This window comes from Zea mays, chromosome 2 (genome assembly GCF_902167145.1).
Source record: "Zea mays cultivar B73 chromosome 2, Zm-B73-REFERENCE-NAM-5.0, whole genome shotgun sequence".
NCBI classification, from domain to species: Eukaryota; Viridiplantae; Streptophyta; class Magnoliopsida; order Poales; family Poaceae; genus Zea; species Zea mays.
In genome coordinates, this window is record NC_050097.1 from 240,452,382 (window position 1) to 240,477,305 (window position 24,924).

General features: G+C 51.0%; 1 protein-coding gene and 1 pseudogene across 1 annotated transcript; one reads left to right on the top strand and one right to left on the bottom strand.

Annotated features, from left to right (window-relative positions):
- Positions 1–407: 407 nt before the first annotated feature.
- Positions 408–2,815, top strand: LOC100191926 (uncharacterized). The gene is made up of 7 exons (NM_001359564.1): positions 408–745; positions 854–900; positions 1,121–1,183; positions 1,281–1,383; positions 1,561–1,913; positions 2,023–2,133; positions 2,271–2,815. The coding sequence occupies exons 1-7, from the start codon at positions 575–577 to the stop codon at positions 2,614–2,616; spliced, it is 1,194 nt and encodes a 397-aa protein (NP_001346493.1). The 5' UTR covers positions 408–574; the 3' UTR covers positions 2,617–2,815.
- A 2,516-nt stretch (positions 2,816–5,331) lies between these two features.
- Positions 5,332–22,178, bottom strand: LOC103649490 (homeobox-leucine zipper protein HOX10-like; annotated as a pseudogene).
- Positions 22,179–24,924: the final 2,746 nt, after the last annotated feature.

The following is a 24,924-nucleotide window of genomic DNA, read 5'->3' on the forward strand; positions in this document are numbered from 1 at the left end:
CAACTCTACCAAATTTTCTGAAGCTAGATTTGTTCCAAACATTTATCAAGTGTCAAAAGAAATCATAAGCGGACCGAACCGTTCTTTGACCACCGGCTCTTGACGGCTGAGGGCTGACAGTGTCGCCGTTCTCGAGGCCTCCCAGTCCCCTCCTGTCTGGCTGTCTTGGCACCAGCGGGCTAGATGTACCCACCATGTCAGCGTCACGGACCGCGTAAAATACCAGCGGGCCCACCCGTCAGCCGCGGACGGACGAGGCGGGGCCGTTTCCTCGCCTTTTCCCTTGCCGTGGACGCGTGCCGCGGTCGTCGCCGGCCGCGGGAGGAGATCGATTCCACGCGGCGGACTTGGTCTACAGTCTACTAATCTATTCTCTATCTCTAGCAGTGGTACCATTTGGCGGCGATCGCCGTGCTATTGCTTGGGCCTTGGACTGAGTAGGTTTGGAGGTAGCGATACGAGACACTCGCCCCCGATTCCCCTCCCGTTGCCGAAGCCTGTGTTGCAGGGATCGTTCGCGGAAGCGGTTTTTGATCGGAGAGAGAGAAAGAGAGAGCGAGGGAGGGAGGTGGGGATGGACGCGGCGGCAGCGGCGGCGGCGCAGATGGAGAGGCACTCGTCGGCGGCGGCGCAGATGGAGAGGCACTCGTCGGCGGCGGCCTTCGTGGAGGGCGGCGTTCAGGACGGCTGCGATGACACCTGCAGCATCTGCCTCGAGACCTTCTCCGACAGTGACCCCTCCGCGGTACGTGCTCCCGTGATGAGATGAGATGAGATGAGATGAGATGAACCACCACCTCCTTGCGCGTGCGGCTTCTTGAACCTCTTCTTCTTCTTCTTGTTCCATCACCAGGTGACCAGCTGCAAGCACGAGTTCCACCTCCAGTGCATCCTCGAGTGGTGAGGACTCGCTCTGTCTGTCTGACTGTTATTGCTTCCTGCTGTTCCTGTTTCTCCGTGTTTGTTTTCGTTTCCGCGCAGTTGTTCTATCGATCCGTGCTGAATGCGATGCGCGGCAGCTAGTCTGAATCCCTCGCAAGATCTGCTCTGAATCACCCGTTTGCTTGGCTTGATACTACCTCTGACTCTCTGAGCATCGTGATTGTATTGGATCCTACAGGTGCCAGAGGAGCTCCCAGTGCCCCATGTGTTGGCAGGCAATCAGCATGAAGGACCCTACGAGGTACAAGTTCTGTTCTGCCACACCACCGACGACGACGCATGCGTCCGTCGTCCGCTAATATAATAAATCGCATTCCTCACCTTCCTACGTACTGCAGCCAAGAGCTCCTTGAGGCCGTCGAGGAAGAGCGGAACGACGTGCAGGAAAACCACGCGCGCACAACCACCGTTTTCCGTCACCCGCTGCTCGGAGATTTCGAGGTGCTCTGCTGACATAGATCTGATGTTCACATTCAGAGTGGAAGCTTGCTTCCAGTGATGGCATTGGCGTGCCAGTTGCCCAGTTGCCATGCCAGCTGTTTCTATGCATGATCGTGTGCTCGATCAGTTTCTGCACAGATATGATGCCTGATGCCAACACCGTTTCTTCGATTCCAGGTACCGGTGGATGCAGACGACGCCGAGATCGAGGAGCGGATCATGCAGCACCTGGCCGCCGCCGCAGCCATTCGCCGGTCGCACCGCCACGCCAGAAGAGAAGGCCGCCGCAGCAGCAGGGCGGCGGCAGCTCATGGCCATGGCCACCCACAACCACAAACACAAGTCCTGTTCTTTCCGTCTGCTGGCGAGGCCACTCCTGGTGGTTCTGGTTCCCCGTCTCCGCATCCGCGGCAAGAACATGCTGCTTCTTCTGTGGTTTCTCCTCCGCCATTGCCCGCCGTTGCCTCCGCAGAAGGAACGGATGCAGACAGTACTGCCTCGGTTGGTGGCGCTGTCGGGCCAGATGACAGGTATTTCCTGCAGGCGGAAAGAGTATGAGTCTATGTTTTACCTGTTTGCTTGTCATTTACCTGAGATTCATGACTGACTAACACTTTGCTACGCGGTGATCTGGATCAGTGTTTCCAGGAGCCAGTCTTCGCCTGTCAACCACGATGAAGCTGGACCATCTGCTGACGCGCAGTCATTCTCAGACACGATCAAATCTAGGCTGCAGTCAGTCTCTACAAAGTATATATCACTCCCAGTCTCCTACATTTCCACTCCTCCTAAGAACACCAGATGCATGCCCCTGTCTAATTCTAAACCGTCGCTTGACTTACATAGCCATACATTCATTGTTCTCAAATCTCAACGATGGATGGCAGGTACAAGGACTCCATAACGAAGAGCACGCGCGGGTGGAAGGAGAGGTGGTTCGCGCAGAGCAGCGCCATGTCGAATCTTGGCTCGGAGATGAGGAGGGAGGTCGGTGCTGGGATCGCCGCCGTTTCCCGCATGATCGAGAAGCAGCTGGAGACACGGCCGGATGGGAGTGGGACAGCGCCGTCGCCTGCTACCGCTTCGTCTCCAGCTCACGCCCACCCTGGTTCGGATGCAAGTAGTCAGGGTCAGGGAGCTGCTGTTCCCGCTACACCTGCAGCCGCTCTGAATAACGCTACGCCTGCAGCTGCTGCTGCTCTGAATGACGCCTCGTCGTCTTCGACAGCTTGAACGCGCGCCAGGATCATGTTCAGTGAGTTTGCACTAGGTGTGGTTTTCAAGTGCTTTAGATGCTTGCAATGCAATGCGTCGCGTGTATAGTCAGTTTGTCAATTAGCCTCATTGGTAGCCAGTGAAACAGATAGTGGATGCCAAGCTACTGTTCGATCAGTGAATGTTTCAGAATAAAGTTGGATACTTGGATGCGCACAAGAACACCCGAGAGACCACATATGACTGACTTACCTGTAGGTATAAATAGCTAAATGAGCCGTGCTAAATAGATCGGCACTAAGCACGATATAAGCACGATATGACCAGTAGTACTTTGGCACGGCATAAGAACGATTCATATAGGGTCAGTGTCAGCACGACACGGGTCTAGTACTGTACTTGGTTCGCCACCTAACACGATGGGTTGACATGAGTACGACACGATTAAATGATCGACCGTCGAGCCTCGTACGATATAGTCAACTATCATGTTAAGACCGTCTGCAGCAATCTATTCACATTTTACCCAAAAGTTGTTCCCGCTACACCTGCATCATAGTCAGGGAGCTGCTCCCGCTACACCTGCAACTGCTTGACGCCTCGTCTTTCACAGCTTGAACGCTACACCTGCAACACCGTTCGATCAGATCACCATGTGTTTGGTTGCATGTATTTGCTGGTGCTTGCATCGCGGGATGCAATGAGCTGGTGTTTGGTTGTTGTTAACCAGGCTCTACACATGCGATGTGTGTGTTTGGTTACCTGCGTGTACACGTGGAGTCAGGCTCGCACGATACTTAAAGCACCCTGATCCAGGCTCTACAGACGCGAGTAAATTGGTCGTATCTCTAGAGTCAGGCTCTCGTCGGCCTGGCTCATGCAGTCGGGCTACGCGGAGAAGCCAACCAAGCAGGCGGTGAATGTTTCAGAAGAAAGTTTGGACGTGCACAAGCACAACCACATGTACAACCGAGAGACCATGCATGACAGATCGACAGACTTGTCGTCGTCAAGAGTCTCCATCCGGAGGTGTGTGTGTTGAGTGGTAGACAGACGTGGTGGCGCTGAGGTCCACACACGCCGGTCCGTCCTGGACCCTCCTGAACAGCGAAGCAGTTGTTGGAGCCTGGTGTGGTCGTCAAGGCAACGCTCACGCAGCTCTGCTCGGCGGCTAGGACTCGTCATCAGCCATGCGCTAGCGACGACCTAAACGGATCGGAGATGCAGACGTTTGATCTGCTGTCACGAGAGAGAAGAACATCTGGCCAAGAGATGCTGGGCCCCGACGATCCAGAAGGAAGTGAGAACAGTGGTGGACGTAGAATTTCAAAGCTGAAATGTTAAAGAAGTATCTGTTTGTGTTGGTCCATCATCTTTATTTCCACTCATTTTCTGCCTCTTTTTCTATACATTATAAAATAGAGTGGCTTGATCGATCACGACTTTATCTCTCGGGAGCTAATAATAGAGTGGCTTGGCGGAGGTTATGTTGACTAATATGGCTAAGATGCCCTTATGATTTATGACAACACTAATAAGTTTCTAGGGTACAATAGCGACGAATCTATGCATATGAAGGGGTTGGCGTGCTAGAAGAGAGAGGCATATCCTATCCCACCGCCGCTTCTCTTCCTACGTTTGTGTACGCACAAACTGTCGACGTTGTGTGCGTGATGCTACCACATCAGTGTCGCAAGGTGTTTCACCTCTGCACGTGTGGATAACGCGGATACAGTACCGCGGTGTTGATCAACAACAAACGTAAGGATCAACAACAAATGTGAGGGACATGGGGTTAATGTGTTGTTGCTCTTAGTACGCGAGGTCGTCGTACGACTACTTCTACTACTCGGTCATACTCTTCTTTCGCTGTCTGTATCTTATCTTAGTTGAATATGATAGATATGCTAGTGCATAGGGTACCTGTTTATTACGGTGGTAACGAAATTGTTCATGTGTAATTTTTTGATCTAAATGGTTTACATATAAGTGATATGCCTAGTAGACATGATCTACTTTTTCTTTTGCTGTGGCACCAACTAGGAAAAATAAGGTAGTTGTTGGTATAAACGCAACCTATTTGCCCCGATAGCGAAGCACTCAACTTAAGTCAGGGGACTGACTTAAGTCGGCATGGCATTCTCACACATACTAATAGAGGGGTGTCTTCTAAACCTTACAAACGGGACGATGGACCTAAGTCGGGGAATCGGCTCAAGTTGGTGTTACATCACTACACCAAAATAGTAAACTTCCTAGAGCCTAAACCCTAGGAAGTTAGACCTAAACTCTAGGAAGTTAGCTAAACTCTCGGAAGTTAAGCCATCCCGTCGGAAGTTTGGCTCTCGGAAATTTTTTGTCGGAAGTTAGCTTAACTTCCTAGAGCCCTCTAGGAAGTTAGCTAACTTCCTACAGCCAAAAAAGCCTCTCGAAAGTTAGTAGATTCTCGAAAGTTAGTAGCTTCACACCGTCAGCGCCGTCAGCTGACTAACTTCCTACGACTAACTTCCTACGACTGACTGTAGCCCCTAGGAAGTTAGCTGGATAACTTCCTACAGCTTACTGTAGCCCCTAGGAAGTTAGCTGGCTAACTTCCCACGGCTTAATAAGCCTCTAGGAAGTTAATTTGACCAGCATTACAAATGCTGTTTATTTTTATTTTACACCACATTCCACAACATAACAAATATATCAACAGCTATATAGCACAACATATTTTCACATAAAACATCTCACACACAATCACATAACAATATTTAAATCCATAGTCTCATCAATTACATCACAAAAGTCTCATCCATAGTCATAATAAGACATATCTCATCCAGTACTAATAAGAGACAATATCTCATACATAGTCATAATAAAAGTCTCAAGTATCAGAACACATAACATAGAAGCTCACGATCGTCGATGACTATCGTGTTACAGTGACGAGTGATGGTCGATACCTCCACTAGCGAAGAGGGTTTCCACACCTAGATGGTAGCTGTACTGGGCCCCAAAAGAATAGCCATGAGATTACAATAAATAAATAAATAAGAATCAAACCATTTATGTGAGATATCAGAAACAACATGGGAAGAAAATTACAACTTTACTTACTGATAACTCTGGCAAACCCATCTAGCAAGTGTGGCAGCTTCAGGGAAGCCGGAAAGCATCCTTTGCCCAGCATTTAGACCAGATTCGGAGGGAGATATAGCCATTGACACCCTTTGCACAGCAGAAACAACACTACACACATATTGATGGGCCATAGTAGCAACACTGTCCTAAAGGTGCGTCTTATAAGGGAATTGAAAGGCGATTGTCAGCACATATCTCAAATTACATTCATCTAGAGGTGCATCCCCTGAGGCTTGGGGTGCAGCAGAACCCACATCAAGACTAGATGCCAAATCTAGTGTCCTACCAGAGGATACACCATCCTGCATGAGATATAATAGTCAAAAATGCATTCAAGAATATATATTTTAGCAGCAGACAACTAAATTACTAGGTAACAAATCATAGCTAGCTAGAACATAACGCCATATGTTCGTTAAAAATATTACAATCCTCCATACATTAGGCCATGGTGGAAATGTGAGCGTTATTTCAGAAGGGAAAAATAATATCATGCTGAAAAACGAAGCAAACAGAAGTCTTGAATGTATGATAATATGGCTAACAAACAATCATTCTAACATAGTGCAAAGTGTCAGATGAACACTTATACTCTTGATCCAAATTCCAAACCAAGTGACATGTTAGGCTTTGCTAGAAAATCGTGCATATATGGTCGTGCAAAACACTGTTGTGCAATATAGACTGCACTGTTTACAGAGTGAAGTTTAAAATAGGAGATAAGACGAGTAAACTACTGGAGATAGTCCTAAGGATAATCGTAAACATAATAGACAAGGAAATGAAGCGACCGCCCAAGCAACGAAAAAGAAAAGGAAATGTTGTTAGTGATGCTTAACTGTTTTCATATCAAGTGGTATGACATGAAAGCTAGAGGAAATCAATGGAGCATCATCCGGAAAATGCTCATCAATCGGTGCAAACACAAGCTGGAAGGAGGAACCCACAGATTTCTCATATATCCCAGTGCAAAGCTGAAAATTAAAACAAGTGACTGGTTAGCAAATCATGGTCTTGGTACAAATTGCTAAAGATAATCTCTTTTAGAACCTTGATCTATTTCTTTATTCAAGACCCCAATTAGGATCGCTAAACAAACATGTGCCTGTTGTGAAACCAAAATCAGTAGCCAGATCTCATTTCGTGCACAGTAAAAGAGAAAACTTAACTAAATATCAACAAGCCTCATTTCTGAGCTTACAGGACAATTTATATGTCAAAGAGCCTATAAGCGTAACTTTATGAAGCCACTACATCATAAGAGCTACTCCCTCCGTTTCTTTTTATTAGTCGCTGGATAGTGCAAAATTGCACTATCCAGCGACTAATAAAAAGAAACGGAGGGAGTATATAATAACCATTCTGTTAATTAAAAAACATCAGCCTTGCTACCTTTTGGTTCAGTGAGAGGCGATGCAGAATTTCGAATCAAAAGAATAGATGGGGCTCAAATATTTACCTGGAGAAGGTGGATGTCCCTTGAAAGAAGGGCTTCATCATGAGTAAGATGTTGTCCTTCAAGGCGGACAACACGAATAAGTTAAAAATAAGTTCACGTTTACCTAAAAATAAGTTCACGTTCATCATGAAGGCTGGAGATGTTACACAGAAAGTGTCAAAAATAAGTTCACGTTTACCTAAACGGCCTGTAAACTATTATGAAATTAATTACACAAAAAACATATCTCTTGATTATTACTATAACCGTGTGTGGGGGATAGATATCCCCTGGGTCCACTAAAGAAGTAAAAGGCCTCACGAAAGGCCCAAGGGCCCAATAATTCGTAAGGTCATTCTTTCGTGGGCCTAGGGAAGGACAACCAACAAAGAAAAGAAGACGTGAGACTGATTAGTGCAAACCCAGACGGCCCACAACGTCGGGCGAATGAATCGCAACAGAGACCCGACTTTCCCGCGCTGAAGCTCACATGCAACAGAGCCATGCGAGGATAAGTCGGCAAGGGTTACGTAGGGATAAACTCAGGAGGTTCACTATCTTTTAGCTACTTGTTGTTATCATACTCACGTGTACTGCCCCACGGTCGAGTATATAAGACCTAGGGGGCACCCCTTCAGATCGATCGCCCCTGTTCTACTTAGCCACCCACATAAACTCTCTACGTCCTCTATCCGGAGAACCCTCTTGTAACCACGCTCATATACTCACCAGGACGTAGGGTGTTACGCACTTCTAAGCGGCCCGAACCTGCAAATCTTGTCCACTGTCCCTCGTGCGACCAGCACGAACCATTTTGCTACAGTCGTTGATACCGTCCTACTCCTAAAAACACCTTGAGGGGCAACCCCGGGTGTGCGGTCGGACCCAAAACACCGACAGCTGGCGCGCCAGGTAGGGGGTGTGTCGACGATCCAAGCTAGCTCAATGGCCGTCACCTTCCACAGCAAAATCGCCGTGCGTCCCGGATCTGTATTCTGCTTCGGGACAATCTCGTCCGTAGCAGATGAAGAAGGAATTCTACACCGCCTCGCAGATCTGCCGGAATAGAAGTCTCCTCCAACAAACTCCGAAAATGCTGGAAAGACGCTACTTCCGGCTCTTCGGAAAAAGATCGTCTCCGGGGAGGTTGGAGCTAGAAGCTCGCTGACCCGGAAGAGTCCGCTGTCTACTTCCCCGACGAAAGAATGGACACGGGTCGTGAGAAAGAAGGAGACCAGGGAGAGGCAAGTCGTTCTTCCCGTTCCTCCGACCTCAAAGGAGAACGGAAAGAAAGTCGTCGCGGCAGCAATACCGTTCTACCCCGACGTCCTCTTCATCGGGAGAGCAGAGTCGCCCGCCATCTCCGACGATGAACCGACCGCGCCTGGAGAAGAACCGCCTCAGCGAGAATCCCGCCGACGAAGGAACCGACGCAGGAACGTTCGACGACATCACGCAGCTGGAGAAAGGGATCCGGAGCAGCCTGTCTCGCGAGACGAGGTCTCAGAGATAGGAGAAACTCCGGAAGAACGCGTCTTCAGGGAACGAAGGAACTCTCGACGACGTGATCGCCGTCGGACTCAGGAGCAAGCCGAGCAAGATGCAAGGCAACGACGCGAGAATCCGCTCTTCGGGCGCAACTTGAACCCCGACTTCGCTCGAGCTATGAACACGCCGAGCAAAGTCGGAGGCGTTCTAGCTCGGATAGCTGACGGACTTCCTCGGACTCCCGACGCCGAGGGATACCGACGCCTGTTTACTCAGGCGGCCAACCATCTTCTACCGCTCGCTCACCCGCCGAACGATTTGCGACACACCATCAACAGTCGCCGAGACGCGCGAAGCTCCATCAATGCTTCGCGCGAACGGCGGCATGAGAACGAAATTCGCCGTCAGGAGGAGTATGACCGAGATCATGGCTTCCCGACTCAAAGCCAGGCCACCAGGACTGAGTCGGCAACAGCTTCAACTGGCGGTACCGCCCGGGGACGGTCGAGGAACCGCCACCACCACTCCCCTCCCCGGGACAGACGTCATCCCCGATGACAGGAGGACACGTGCGGAGTATCTGCACTTACTCCGCGCCTTAGGGCCATCCAATGGCCTCCCAACTTCAAGGTATCCAATGTCGACAAATATGAACCTAAGCAGGATCCAGGGGGTTGGTTAGCCGTCTACACCACTGCCGCTCGAGCTGCCGGAGCATCCGAAGACGTCATGACCGCGTATCTGCCCATCGTCCTTGGGCAAGATGCGCTGCAGTGGCTGCGACATCTACCCCGACACTGCATCGACGACTGGGGAGACTTCAGTCGACGTTTCATCGCCAACTTCCAGTCCCTCTCCGACAAGCCGGCGCAGCCATGGGACCTCAAATCCATCAAGCGCCGGGGGGATGAGACTCTCCGGTCATACCTTAAAAGGTTCCAGACCATGAGAAACCGCATCCCCGAGGTCACGGAGGCGGCCGTGATCGAGGACTTCTACAGAGGATCCAATGACTCGGTTTTCGTCCGAGCCATACTACAAAAGGCGCCGACTACCTCCGAGGAGCTGTTCCGGGAAGCCGACCTCTACACCGCCGACGAGCGGGCCCAGGATCTCATCGGAGGAGCAAAGCCTGCACCGGCAGCGCCACGACGTGACGCGAACCAGCCGTCCGACAAACGCTGGGAGAAGAGGCCTCGAGAAGAAGTACACGCCGCCGGACCACCCGCCTCTCGCGCCCGAGGAGGACCTCGTGGAGGCGAGCGCACGCTGGACGACATCCTCGACGCCCAGTGCCCGTACCACAAGGACATGCGCCACACCCTTCGAAACTGCCGGGACTTCAAGCACTCCGTCGGGCACGGCCGACCCTTCCAACCTCTACCGCCTCCTCCGCCGAGGGGAGGACCAGATGAACCACGACAGCCCCATCGGCAGGAGGAGGGGGGAGGAGGAGCTTTCCCGCGCGTTGACAGGGAGGTCAACGTCATCTTCGGCGGACATGGGTCGCAGGAGAACAAAAGACAACAAAAGCTCAACGACCGCCAGATACTGGTGGCGACCACCGGTCCTCCCGCCCCGTACCGGTGGTCGGAGCACTCGATCACTTTCACTCGGGAGGATCAGTGGCTCAACTTCGACCATCCAGGCAAATACCCGCTCCTCGTCGATTCGGTGATCCGAGAGAGCCGGGTAAAGAAGGTGCTAGTGGACGGGGGGAGCAGCATCAACGTCACCTTCCCCCGTACACTCCAAGGCTTGGGAGTTCACCTCAAAGAGCTCCACGAGTCGGACACTCCTTTCTTCGGCATCGTGCCGACGGAAGGGGAATACCCGCTGGGCCACATCTACATGCCGGTCACCTTCGGAACTCCGGAGAACTACAGAACCGAGTTCCTGAGGTTCGAGGTGGCGAACTTCGACTGCGGGTACAACGCCATCATCGGGAGGCCGGGACTGGCCAAATTCATGGCCATTCCGCACTATACATACATGATACTGAAGATGCCGGGACCACGAGGAATCATAACTGTGCGTGCCGACTTCCAAGGTGCCGCAGAGTGTTTCCGAGTGGCCATTCAGGCAGCCCTCACCACCAAGCCGTCGGCGGTTCCTTCTACATCGGCGAACTCTAAGCCTGAGGAAGGCCTCACGGTACCGGCGAATGAAACTCAGGCCGCGACCTCTATGCGGCCGACTGAAGAAACCAAAAGAATCAACCTGGGGTTCGCTGACGAGCGCAAGACGGCTGTCATCAGCTCCAGTTTGAACGACAAATAGGAAAGCGCGCTCGTCCAGTTTCTGCAAGATAACCGGGATGTATTCGCGTGGCAACCTGCGGATATGCCGGGAGTCCCAAGAGAACTGGCCGAGCACAAACTGAAAGTCTACCCCCAGGCGAGGCCGATTCGACAAAAGCTACGTCGTTTCACGCCCGACAAGAGAGAAGCCATTCGTGTCGAATTAGCTCGCCTGGTCGCGGCTGGATTTATTAGAGAAGTATTACACCCTGAGTGGTTAGCCAATCCTGTTCTTGTACTCAAAAAGAATAAAGTGGATTGGCGCATGTGCGTCGACTATACCGATCTCAACAAACACTGTCCGAAGGATCCCTTCGGGCTCCCGAGGATAGATCAGGTGGTGGATTCCACCGCTGGATGTTCTGTGTTGTCTTTCTTAGATCGCTATTCCGGGTATCATCAGATTAGTTTGGCAAAAGAAGACGAGGAAAAAAACGGCGTTCATCACTCCGTTTGGTGCCTTCTGTTATACCTCCATGCCGTTCGGCCTCAAAAACGCTGGAGCGACTTATCAGAGAGCCATTCAAACATGCCTAGCCGATCACTGGGGCAAGCGTGTGGAGGCTTACGTTGATGACGTGGTGATCAAAACTGAGAATCCGGAAAACTTCATCGAAGATTTACAGCTGATTTTCAACAGCCTGAGAAGATATAGATGGAAGCTCAATCCTGAAAAATGCGTTTTCGGGGTACCAGCAGGAAAGTTGCTCGGATTTATCGTCAGCCACCGGGGAATTGAGGCTAATCCAGATAAGATTGAAGCTATCATGAAGATGGAAGCTCCTCGGTCACAAAAGAAGGTTCAGCGACTCACAGGATGTATGGCAGCTCTAAGCAGATTTATATCCAGACTGGGGGAGAAAGGCTTGCCGTTTTACAAGCTGCTTAAGAAGGTGGATAAGTTTCAATGGACTTCAGAAGCACAAGAAGCTCTAGATGCACTTAAGAAATTCCTGACAACACCACCAGTACTAAAGCCGCCCCGGCGAGCTACGCCAACTCAACCAGCTGAAGATTTGCTGCTATATATCTCTTGCACGACTCACGTGGTAAGCACTGCGTTGGTAGTCGAACGAGTGGAAGAAGGGCATGCTTATCCGGTACAACATCCTGTCTACTTCATCAGTGAGGTTCTGGGTCCATCGAAGAAAAAGTATCCTCAAGTTCAGAAGCTATTATATGCAGTACTTCTAACTGCCCGCAAGCTACGCCACTACTTTGACGACCACAAAGTCATAGTAGTTACTGGTTTTCCAATAGGGGACATTCTTCACAACAAGGAAGCCATTGGCCGAATAGCCAAGTGGGCTTGCGAGTTGGGATCCCATGATATCGAGTTCCGACCTCGCACAGCCATCAAAACTCAAGCACTGGTTGATTTCGTATCAGAGTGGACAGAACAGCAAGTACCGGATAATCCAGAAACCGCAGAAGTATGGCGAATGTATTTTGATGGCTCGCTGAAACTGCAAGGAGCAGGAGCAGGAATTCTCTTCACTGCACCTGGAGGCGAGCACCTCAAGTATGCTCTCCAGCTGCTATTCCCGGCCTCTAACAACGCAGCCGAGTATGAAGCTTTGATACACGGATTAAACATCGCCGTATCACTGGGCGTCAAAAGATTGATGGTATATGGAGACTCTCTGGTAGTCATTAGCCAGATAAACAAAGAATGGGATTGTTCAAGTGATTCAATGGGAAAATACTGCGCTGCCGTCCGAAAGCTGGAAGATAAGTTCGAGGGTCTGGAATTTCATCATGTGGAAAGGGATCGTAACACAGCAGCTGATACACTATCCAAGCTCGGATCCGGTCGAACTCAGGTCCCACCCGGAGTTTTCGTGCAAGAAATTACACGGCCGAGTATCTCAATAGATCAAACAGAAGAGTGCAACATCGTAGATCAACCCGAGTCAGACTCTGATGACTGGAGGAGGCCGATCATTAAGTACATAAAGAACGAAGAAGAACCAGACGACAAGAACTCGGCAGAGCGCATTGCCAGACAGTCGGCTCACTACACACTCATTGGGGAGATATTATACAGAAGGGGTGCATCAGGTGTTCTCATGAAGTGCATTCTCCCGTCCACTGGGAAGCAACTTCTGGAGGAGGTCCATGCAGGGCAATGTGGAATATATGCAGCCTCCAGAACACTAGTCGGGAAGGTCTTCAGGTCAGGATTCTATTGGCCGACGGCGAAGAACGACGCAGCCGAGTTAGTTCAGAGATGCGAAGCTTGTCAATACCTGTCAAAGCAACAGCACATGCCAGCACAGCAGCTACAGACCATACCAGTAACTTGGCCTTTCGCATGCTGGGGATTGGATATGATTGGACCTTTCAAGAAAGCTCAAGGAGGTTACACCCACGTATTGGTGGCGATTGACAAATTCACTAAATGGATAGAGTTCAAGCCCATTGCTTCTTTAACCTCTGCTAAGGCCGTGGAATTCATACAGGATATAATATTCAGATTCGGGATACCAAACAGCATCATCACTGACTTAGGATCCAACTTCACCAGCTCAGAATTCTTTGACTTCTGCGAGCAAAAAAGCATTCAGATCAAATACGCATCTGTAGCGCATCCAAGAGCCAACGGGCAGGTTGAGCGAGCCAACGGAATGATATTGGAGGCACTCAGGAAAAGGGTCTTCGATAAGAATGAAAAATTCACAGGAAAATGGATAAGAGAACTACCTTATGTCGTTTGGAGCTTGAGAACCCAACCTAGCCGAGCCCTGCATGGAAACACTCCTTTCTTCATGGTCTATGGGTCGGAGGCGGTGCCACCTGCTGACCTCAAGTTTGGGGCGCCAAGATTGATCTTCGAAAGCATAGCGGAAGCTGAGGCCACCAGGCTGGAGGATATTGATGTACTTGAGGAAGAACGACTGAATGCAGTAATCCAATCAGCACGGTACCAGCAGACTCTAAGGCGCTATCACGATAAGGCTGTGCGGCAACGGTTCTTTTCAGTAGGAGACCTCGTCCTCCGCCGAATTCTAACGGGGGAGGGACGGCACAAGCTATCACCCTTATGGGAAGGACCCTTCATAGTAGCAGAGGTCACTCGGCCCGGATCGTATCGCCTCACCCAGACGGATGGCACAGAAGTTGGGAACTCTTGGAACATAGAGCACCTCAGAAAGTTTTACCCCTAGCTGTATTTCAAAACAGCCGGGGCGACCATGTACTCTGTAAAGTGGAAATATGTCATCAATAAAGATAGATTTCAAAGATACTCGGTTCGTTTATGATCGACTTGCATTCTTACTTAACTCGGGGTGACCACTATGCCCTACAAACGGAGCAATCGACTTAAGTCGGCAACGACTTAAGGCGGTGCAACATGCTCACGCTTACTTAACTCGGGGTGACCACTATGCCCTACAAACGGAGCAATCGACTTAAGTCGGCAACGACTTAAGGCGGTGCAACATGCTCACGCTTACTTAACTCAGGGTGACCACTATGCCCTACAAACGGAACAATCGACTTAAGTCGGCAACGACTTAAGGCGGTGCAACATGCTCACGCTTACTTAACTCGGGGTGACCACTATGCCCTACAAACGGAGCAATCGACTTAAGTCGGCAACGACTTAAGGCGGTGCAACATGCTCACGCTTACTTAACTCGGGGTGACCACTATGCCCTACAAACGGAGCAATCGACTTAAGTCGGCAACGACTTAAGGCGGTGCAACATGCTCACGCTTACTTAACTCGGGGTGACCACTATGCCCTACAAACGAAGCAATCGACTTAAGTCGGCAACGACTTAAGGTGGAGCAACATGCTCACGCTTACTTTACCTAGGGGGACCACTATACCCTACTAACGGAGTTATCAGCTAAAAATCATTTACGGCTTAAACCGGTATAGCATACTCGCGCTTATGCAGTTCAGGGGATGATTTCCATATCCCACAAACAAACTTCATAATCATCATGTAGCGTTACCACAAATTCGAAATTCGGATACAATAAGAAAATGACGATCTCATTTGAATGATAAGCCGATAACCTCTAACGAGTACTTGATCATGCTAACTGCGCGCTCAGAGCACGCGAACTGTTTCTTTATTTTCCAATGTCTTTCTCAGGAACGACTGACGAAGAAGGGCGATTTGAGGAGTCAGGGGCAGCATTCACATCGGCTCTTATATCTTCAGGGACAACCACGCCAGGTCTTCTCATCAAGATTCGTCCCGCCCGAATGGCCTTGTCCAGGGCCTTATCGCGCTGAGCTTTGAAAGTGACAGCAGTTTCTTCGGCAACTTTAACAGCCTGCTGGGCAGTTTCTAACTCTTGAGCAATGGATTTCTTAGAAGCTCGGAGTCCCTTGATGATGGTATCCTTTGCTGATAGCAACTGTGTAAGGCGGGTCACTTCGTCCGAGGATTCTTGCAGCTGACGACGCTGATTGTCCAGCTCCTCCATCGTAAAGCGGTGGCTCCTCTCCAAGATGGTCAGCGAGTTGCTGGAATCTTGGTACAATCTGTCAAGGTTGTCGCGAGAAGCAGCAAGGATGCGTTTTTCTTCCTACAAGCAAAAAATCAACTCATTCAGAATCCAAGAGCATGATAAGGCAAAGCACGGGTTCGTAAGCTACCTTCTCAGAGTCAAGCTGAGCATGAAGAGAAGAACTCAGAGCGTTGGCATCATCCAAAGCCACAGATACCTGACTCAACTCGATCTGACTCTGAGAATACTTCTCCTCGAAGTCAGCGCACCGTTGAGCCATTTCAGCTTGATCTTGGGAATGTTTTTCTTCAAGAACTGCAATCTGCCGAGTCATTCCTATCAAGGGGTAATCAAATGAAATGAGGTCAGAAGGTAAAACAATCCACGAGCAAAGGCAAAGAAGAAGAAGGAAAAGAACACCGACCAGCATTTGTTGCCTCCAACTCAGACACACGACGTTGAAGCGACACTGGATTCCAGCATGCAAGAGACGAAGCCACTTCCGGGACAGAAGCACCCTGCAATCTCAGCTGGCTGGCCATCTCATTCACTAAAGCCTGATGAGAAGAACAGATGAGTAGAATGGCAACAGTTCATACAATGTAGGGACCAAGCTACAATACAGCACAATTACCTGGAGGTTGGAGAAGAACGAAGATATTCCCAAATCAGGAGAGATCAGTGGATAATCAGGTGTAAGACCACCACCCGAAGCAGCTTGCAGCAGACCAGCAGGAACGAGCTCAGTACATTCAGCAGAGCCTAACGCCAGACCAGTGGGGATGCTGCCCTCTAAAGCGACCCCCTGATCTGGAGTTTGAGCCACCACCATGCCGCCAGAGTGTGGAGGTGAACCCGCGTGAACGTCCATAGAAGTGCAGGAAGGAGACCCTGCTCGGGCACCCTCGGGGGCTGGGTCACAGTCGGCACTGCCCACCTGAGCCGGATCATCCCCGGGAACACCCTCGGGGGCTGGGCAGTGGCCTACACTCTTCGCCCGAGCTAAGTCACTCCCGACGACATCCTCGGGGGCTGGGCATATATCAGCGCCATTCTTGGGACCCAGGCTCTCTGCCGTGACCACCTCTAAGGTTGACGGGCCTTCAGCTACTTCCATGGGATCAGAACAATCCAGGTCAGCATCCCGACCCTCGAGATCATGCTCTAAGGTCGACGAGGCACGGGATGACCTCAACCCAGCATCTGGCACGGCTGCACAAGTTTCTGTCGCATCAGCATCTGCAGGTTCCAACAACAAGTTCTCAGGGACCATATCCTCTAGAGCTTGATCAAAATTGGCCATGGACAGTTCTTGCAGACCAATAAGGGCAGACAAGGCGGGAGAAGGAACTCCACTACTTCCACCGCTAGCGACGAACTGCCGACTGTTTTTCCGAGTTAATGGAATTTCATTTTCTTCCTCCTCATCCTCCACAGTAACAGCACAAACAGCATCCTCATTGGGGTCAGCAGCACGCGGAGCACACCCATTGGGATCAATGTCAGCAAGGCCAGTTGCAGTCATTTCTTCGGCAGCAGGAGCTAAGGTACTGGCATCCTCGTCAAAGCTGGATACTCGCCGGAGGCGTCTTCTCTTCTTTTTCTGCTCATCAGCAGAAGGCTCGGGCTGACTGGTTCGGCTAGGGCGCCTCGGGCGAGTACTGACAGGCTTTGGGACATCCAAGGTCGCATCAACCTCTGGAAGGGGCACCACTGCCAATGTACCATCAGGAGCAACATCGGATGAATCCTCGGCTAGCAGATCGAGCATATCATTTATGTCAGCATCACTGGGGTTCAGAGGCACTTCGAAATAAACCTGCCGTTCATCATCAGGAATTGCCCCGAGCGAAGCAACCAAAGCACTGACTTCCTCGGCAGAAGGTCGCACTCTAAAACCCAAATTGCTATCAGTCACGGGTGGATTGGACACAAAAAGGGTGAAAGCTTTGGGAGAAGGAAGGTTCCAAGCCGAGTAAGCCACTGGAGCACCAACGTTTGAAACTTTACCCCTGAGGATCAGTTCGAGTCGGCTTACCAAATCAACAGAAGGAATTCTCCTATTGGTAACTCGGGTTGAGTCGGCCAGCCCTCGGTAAAGATATGCCGGATAGGCCCTGTCTTTCAGCGGCTGAATGTTTTTGAAAACGAAATCTGTGACCACAGCTTCGGCAGTCAGACCTCTCTCTTTCAGTAATCCGACTTCAGTAAGCAACACGCCTGCCTCGGCCACTTCTTGATCCGTGGGAGACTCAGTCCAACTCAGAGTACGAACGTCTGGCTGTCTTCCTGAGTGGGGAGGGAGAGAATTTCCATAATTATCAATTATAAACCACTCCAGACGCCAACCTTTAATGCTGTCCTTGAGGGGTATCTCGAGATACTCGGTCTTCCGCCCACGGCGCATCTCCAAACTGGCACCTCCGACCAACTGATGTTGCCCCCCGGCCATCCCAGGACGACAGTGATACAGATATTTCCATAAGCCAAAATGCGGCAGCACGCCGAGATAAGCTTCGCAAAGGTGAACGAAAATAGAGATTTGGAGAATGGAATTAGGGTTCAATTGAGTCAGGTTGATGTGATAAAAATCAAGGATGCCACGGAAAAAAGGAGATATGGGAAGGCCGAGGCCGCGAAGAAGGAAAGGAGTGTAAACTACTGACTCGTGGGTATCTTCGGTTGGGACAGTAGTCCCGTGGCAAGCCCGCCAAGAACAGAGTTCCCGCGGAGGAAGAACCCCGATGGAGACAAGGCGGAGAAGCTCAGTTTCAGAAATTACAGACATGTGGTTACCTGCGAAGGGTAACTGGCTGTTGGGGTCGATTGCGGGGATCACTGCAGCAGACGAGTTCGCAGTTTTTCTCTTGGGCGCCATCTTGCTTCTCACTGGCGAAACAGAGTAGGAGGCGAGTGGCAGAGAAGATTCAGATGCGGAAATGCAAGAACTAGGGCACGGAAAGCAAAGGCGGCTAAAAGCGCGACTCTTAAGGGATATTCTTGAGCCAGATACCCTTTCAAAAAGTGCCCAGTCATCACCCGGCGGTCATCTCCGAAATTCCAGCATTCCACGTGGATATCCGACAGTTATTTCCAAGAGAGCCGACGTGCCACCTCATCACTCGGTTATTTTCCTCAAAATAACTTGTAAAGCTGGCTATCATTCGGCGTTACCTCTAAAACGCCGACCACGTGTTCAATCGCTCGGCATTACTTCTAAAATGCCAATGCCGACCTTCAATCACTCGGCGTTACCTCTAAAGCGCCGACCACGTGTTCAATCGCTCGGCATTACTTCTAAAATGCCGATGCCGACCTTCAATCACTCGGCGTGTCCTCTAACGCGCCGACCGCGTGTTCAATCGCTCGGCATTACTTCTAAAATGCCGATGTCGACCTTCACTCACTCGGCGTTGCCTCTAAAACGCCGACCACGTGTTCAATCGCTCGGCATTACTTCTAAAATGCCGACGCCGACTTTCAATCACTCGGCGTGTCCTCTAACGCGCCGACCACGTGTTCAATCGCTCGGCATTACTTCTAAAAATACCGACGCCGACCTTCAATCACTCGGCGTTGTTTCTAAAACGCCGACCCTGTATTCTGTCGCTCGGCATTACTTCTAAAATGCCGATGCCGACCTTCTATCATTCGGCATTGCCTCTAAAACGCGGATCTTGTGTTCGATTGCTTGGTGTTACTTCTAAAACGCTGATGACAACCTACACATCGCTCGGCGTTGTTTCTACTACATTAAAAGAATCAGTTCAACATTCAGGAAAAGCAACGACAAGTCATCGAAAAGGGGGGATCAACGATAGTTCTTCATTAAAGGGAAGTTAACGAGTTTACAAACCAACTCTTCACGAGTTGGTACTTCCCTACTTCTACTCTACATTATTACTACTACTAAACTACACTAATTACTACTACATTATTCTAACTATACTAAACTATACTAACATCTAAGAAGACCAGTGGCGTCTAGCCACTGGCCCTGCCCCTGCCGCCGCCGCCCTTGGTGCTGCCCTTGCTGCTGCCACCCTTGGTGCTGTCCCTGCTGCCGTCGCCGCCGCCCCTGCCACTACCGCTGCCGTCACCGTCGCCGTCGTCGTCGTCGTCGTCATCGTCGTCGTCGCCTTCACCCTCGTCGCCGCCGTCCGAGTCCTCCTCATCCGAGGAGTACTCCGACTCATCCGAGCCTTCGAGCCCGGAGCGCTCGACGGCCCGGATGTACGTCCAGACCTCCGCGGCTATCCCCTGGGAGTCGTCCGAGTCATCGGACGACGCCGGGGGAGAGACGGGAGCCGGAGACCCCTCGGACTCGGAGGAGAACTCCTCCTCCGAGTATTCCGAGTCACCGAAATCCTCCGATGGAGGAGTCGGCTCGCGCTTGCGCTTGTTGTTCTTGCCCATGGTGGAAACAGACAAAGGAGAGGAAAAGAAGGCAGTAAGGAGCAGCGAAGAGATGTGAAGAAACCAGAGAAGCAAAGGGGTTATTTATAGAAGGGAAAGGCAACCGCTCACTTCTAACCGTGGTCACTGAACAGTCGCAAGGCATTCAATAAGCACTTCCACCCATCTGAAGACACGTCAGACGGCGGACGCCGTTTCATGCAACACTACACCCATTGGGACTCTAGTCAATAGCGCAAAGGATATGATTACACTAGCCGTCCCATCGCATTACTACTCAGAGGCAACCGGCTAAAACACTCAGCGTACCAAGCCGTCCCTTGCCCACACCCATTGGGGGGGACGCCCAGGAATTATCAGTATATTTTTCAAAACGGTCACATCCGTGCAGGGCACGCAGTGAATACCTCAAGACAAAAATGAGATATCAGTAAGGATCAGTGGAAAGCCAAATATAGCTAGCAAAGTACAAGATATGGCCGACAGAAGCGACGTGAAGACTAGACAAAGAACGTCCGTCAAACGTCCAATCAATCGCAGAAGCAAATAAATTGCACTACCTAGCAAGATATGGATGGATTGCAAACTCGGCTGCTAAAGACAAAATATACGCTGACCTCTGCAGCAAAATATTGATGACATAATGCTGACCTCCAAAGCATAATGCAAAGTAGCTTCACAACAGTTTCCACAAGCGAAAGGAAGACCTTCGAATGGATTATCCATAAAAAATCCATTTGAAGGTCGGGGGCTACACCCATTGGGTGCACCTCCGGTGCACCCTATGGAGTATTACTCTAAACCGATATGGCGCCGACTTCTAAGGCGTAGAGCAAGACTGAAAAGACCGATCCTCAACCAAGATGCAGGAGCGCGAATGGAGATAACCTTGGGAAGAAGACCTTCGAGTAGATTATCTTCTAAAATCTACTCAAAGGTCGGGGGCTACACCCATTGGGTGCACCTCCGGTGCACCCAATGAAGTCCAGAGTCTTACAATCCAAAATGCCAACCTCTAAGGCACAAGCACAAAACCAAACTTTGGTCAAACGAGTGATCAGAGCTAGAGAAGACAGCAGGAAGTCATTTTTTGGACCTTGGATCTTTGAGTTGATTACCTCTAAATCAACCCAAAGATTGGGGGCTTGTGGGGGATAGATATCCCCTGGGTCCACTAAAGAAGTAAAAGGCCTCACGAAAGGCCCAAGGGCCCAATAATTCGTAAGGTCATTCTTTCGTGGGCCTAGGGAAGGACAACCAACAAAGAAAAGAAGACGTGAGACTGATTAGTGCAAACCCAGACGGCCCACAACGTCGGGCGAATGAATCGCAACAGAGACCCGACTTTCCCGCGCTGAAGCCCACATGCAACAGAGCCATGCGAGGATAAGTCGGCAAGGGTTACGTAGGGATAAACTCAGGAGGTTCACTATCTTTTAGCTACTTGTTGTTATCATACTCACGTGTACTGCCCCACGGTCGAGTATATAAGACCTAGGGGGCACCCCTTCAGATCGATCGCCCCTGTTCTACTTAGCCACCCACATAAACTCTCTACGTCCTCTATCCGGAGAACCCTCTTGTAACCACGCTCATATACTCACCAGGACGTAGGGTGTTACGCACTTCTAAGCGGCCCGAACCTGCAAATCTTGTCCATTGTCCCTCGTGCGACCAGCACGAACCATTTTGCTACAGTCGTTGATACCGTCCTACTCCTAAAAACACCTTGAGGGGCAACCCCGGGTGTGCGGTCGGACCCAAAACACCGACACCGTGCGATTTAAATTTAAACGTTAAATAAATTTTGTCCCACACATCTGCTACTAGACCAAGTATGATGTTCTTTATTGAAAGGCAAAAACACAATGCGCGGCACGGCAGAGGGAGGGATGATTAGCTTAGCTCGTTGCGACAGGAAGAAAAGGTGACAGAAATCTTGTTGTCGTAGTCGAGCCCAGCTGATATATACGCTCACGTCGTCCACCCCACCCCAACCAGCAACGCCACTAGCGTGAGAACGACTTCGCCTGCATGCCGATCCAGGCATCCAGCTCCAGTCTCCAGCTCCCCAGGCCCCAGCGATAGGCACGTACACAGAGACCGCTTTATTACAGGCTCACATCTCCAACCTTCATGCGTTGCGCGTTCGCGTGCCCACTCCCCCACAGGCCACAGCTAGTGCAGGGCAATCATGCGCCGGGAAATGGCACCTGCGTACTTGTTGGCGGGGGTGTCCGCGGCAGGTGCGGCCGGATGCGGTAGGGGCGGCCAGGGCCGAGGGCGGGGGCGTCCACGGTGGGGGCGTCCGCAGTTGTGGCCGGGCGCGGCAGGGGCATCCGCGGCGGGGCCGGCCGGGGCGGGGCGGGGGCGGCGGGGGCCGAGGGCACGGCGGGGGCGGCCGGGCGCGGCAGGGGCGGCCGCGGCGTGGAGTGAGCGACGGCGGCGGCTAGAAGAGATAGAGAGAGACCGGTTGAGAAAGGTGAGAGAAGAGATAAGGTTGAGGAGAGGTTTAAAATAAAAAACATAACTTCCTAGAGTAAAACTGTAGGAAGTTACGTAATTTCCTAGAGTTTGTACATTTACTCTAGGAAGTTATGTAACTTCCTAGAGCCGGCCGTAGGAAGTTAGATTTTCGTTTGACTGGTCAACAGCTGAAACCTAACTTCCTAGAGGAGGCCGTAGGAAGTTAGCTGGGCAGCTAACTTCCTAGAGCCGGCCGTAGGAAGTTATATTTTCGTTTGACTGGTCAACAGCTGAAACCTAACTTCCTAGAGGAGGTCGTAGGAAGTTAGCTTTTCGTTTGACTAGTAAACAGCTGAAACCTAACTTCCGACAGCTTTTATAAAATACCGTAGGAAGTTATGTTTATTTCCTAGAGCTACCAGTTGCCTCTCGGAAGTTATTTATTTCCTACGGTTTGTTATAAAAGCTGTAGGAAGTTAAAAAACCGTAGGAAGTGTATGATTTTGGTGTAGTGCATGCCCATGCAGTACAAAATTGAGGAGTGCTTTCTAAACCCTATAAACGGAGCGATCGACTTAAGTCATAAACTGACTTAAACCGGTGCAACATGCTCACGCATTAAGACTGAGGGTGATTTCTAAACCCTACTGACATAACAGCTAGCATAGATCACACACAGATTTATGCTAGCCTAGGCTAGCGCGAATACTGAATCCAATCGTCATCGGATACACTCAAACATTTTACAGGCCTCGGACTACCACTTCAGAGCAGTGCAACCACAAGTTGCTCATGTATTCAACTACAAACTCTAGCAGCGTTGCCCTTAGCCACATATGCAGATCTGGAATCACTCGGAGGAACCTCTGCAGCCACTCCAGACACGGATTGCACGTCATTAGCTTCACCAAAGTGCGTTCATCAAAGGTAACTCCGCGAAAAGCATTCCTCCAGGGGACTGTCTACAGCTTCCTCTAGGATACTGCTAAATGGCGTTCCTGGGGCACCGATCACACATCGCAGAGGGGTGCGCCAGGGGGATGCCCTCTCTCCACTTCTCTTCATCATCGCCATGGAGGTTCTTAACAAGCTGTTCTGCAAGGCGGACGATGCCGGGATCCTTAGACCACTTGGTCCGTCAGCTGTCAAATCCAGATGCAGCTTCTATGCAGATGACGTGATTTTATTCATGGAACCAGTCGTGGAAGAAGTCGAAGCCATCAAGAGCCTCCTGCTGCTATTTGGAGATTCCGCTGGCCTGAAGATCAATCTGGCCAAGTGCTTTGTGTCTCCTTTGTCAGGCCGTGAGACAGATCTCGCCGGCGTTGTGTGCTCCTTGGGTTGCAAGATCGTCGAGCTGCCTGTCACTTACTTGGGCCTGCCGTTGCACTCGGGGGCCATCCCCAAGAACAAAGTACAAGGACTCGTGGACAAGGTGGTGGCCAGACTGCCAGCGTGGCGAGGATCGATGATGTCCCGTGGTGGTCGCCTTGTGTGGATTAAATCAGTCATGACGGCGGTGCCGATCTACGCGATGATGGCCAACGGTATTCCAACTTGGGCGCGAGAGGAGATTGAGGCCTGCTGCAGACGCTTCTTGTGGGCGGGCGCGGACGCTTCTGTACGCGGCAAATGCGCCGTGGCCTGGCCCGTGGTCGCACGACCGTATGAGTTCGGCGGCCTTGGAGTATTGGATTTGCGCCTCATGGGCTTGGCTCTTCAGGTTCGCTGGCTTTGGCTTCAACGCAATCCCGCGGACGATGGCCGGGCCTGGACGGAGCTACCTCTGAAGGTCGCTCCAGAAGTCCGGTGCCTGTTCCATGCGTCTACGAACTTTGAGGTCGGCAACGGGCAACAGACGTTGTTCTGGAAGGACAGGTGGATCGTCGGTTCGTCGGTCGAAGACATCGCTCCCGCGCTGATTAGCCTCGTGGCCAAACGGACAAGATCGTCTCAGTCCGTAGCCGTGGCCTTGCAAGGGAATCAATGGATCAGAGAACTGAGGGGAGGATTTTCGGTTCAGGCGATCTCTCAATACCTGAAGCTGTGGGACGCTGTGCGAGAGATCAACCTTTCTCCTTCGACCCCGGACAGGTTGTTGTGGCGTTGGTCGTCTGACGGCCATTTCAGTGTGTGATCGGCGTACCAGCTGCTCCATGAAGGCTCTCTCCACCTACCCGAGATCGCGATCGTGTGGAAGACGTGGGCGCCGTTGAGGGTCAAAATCTTCTTGTGGCTTGCCTGGAGGAGGCGGCTCTGGACCGCAGACAGACGACGGCGTCACGGACTCGATGCGAGAACCACTTGCCACCTCTGCAATACAGCGGAAGAAACTTGCGACCATCTATTGGCCACTTGCAGCTTCTCCCTTCGAGTTTGGGATGGCATTTTGTCGCAATTGGGGCTTCACAGACCGTCGCTAACGGACTGCAATTCAGTCCTTGGTTGGTGGCAAAGAGTGCGGGAGCTGTGGCCACCGGGCGCCAGGAAGGGCGGTGATTCTCTCTTTGCGTTGGTGACTTGGGAAGTTTGGAAAGAGAGAAATGCAAGGTGCTTCCGGAGTGAGGCATCCTTAGTTGACGCCGTAGTTTCTTCCGCTCTTGGTGTTGCTAGCGAGTG

Excerpts from the sequence above, each read along its gene's own strand:
- LOC100191926 (NM_001359564.1), top strand. The coding sequence starts at position 575 with ATGGACGCGGCGGCAGCGGCGGCGGCGCAGATGGAGAGGCACTCGTCG. Across the intron at positions 901-1,120 it reads CTCCAGTGCATCCTCGAGTG|GTGCCAGAGGAGCTCCCAGT; the intron begins GTGAGGACTCGC and ends TGGATCCTACAG. Across the intron at positions 1,184-1,280 it reads AGCATGAAGGACCCTACGAG|CCAAGAGCTCCTTGAGGCCG; the intron begins GTACAAGTTCTG and ends TACGTACTGCAG.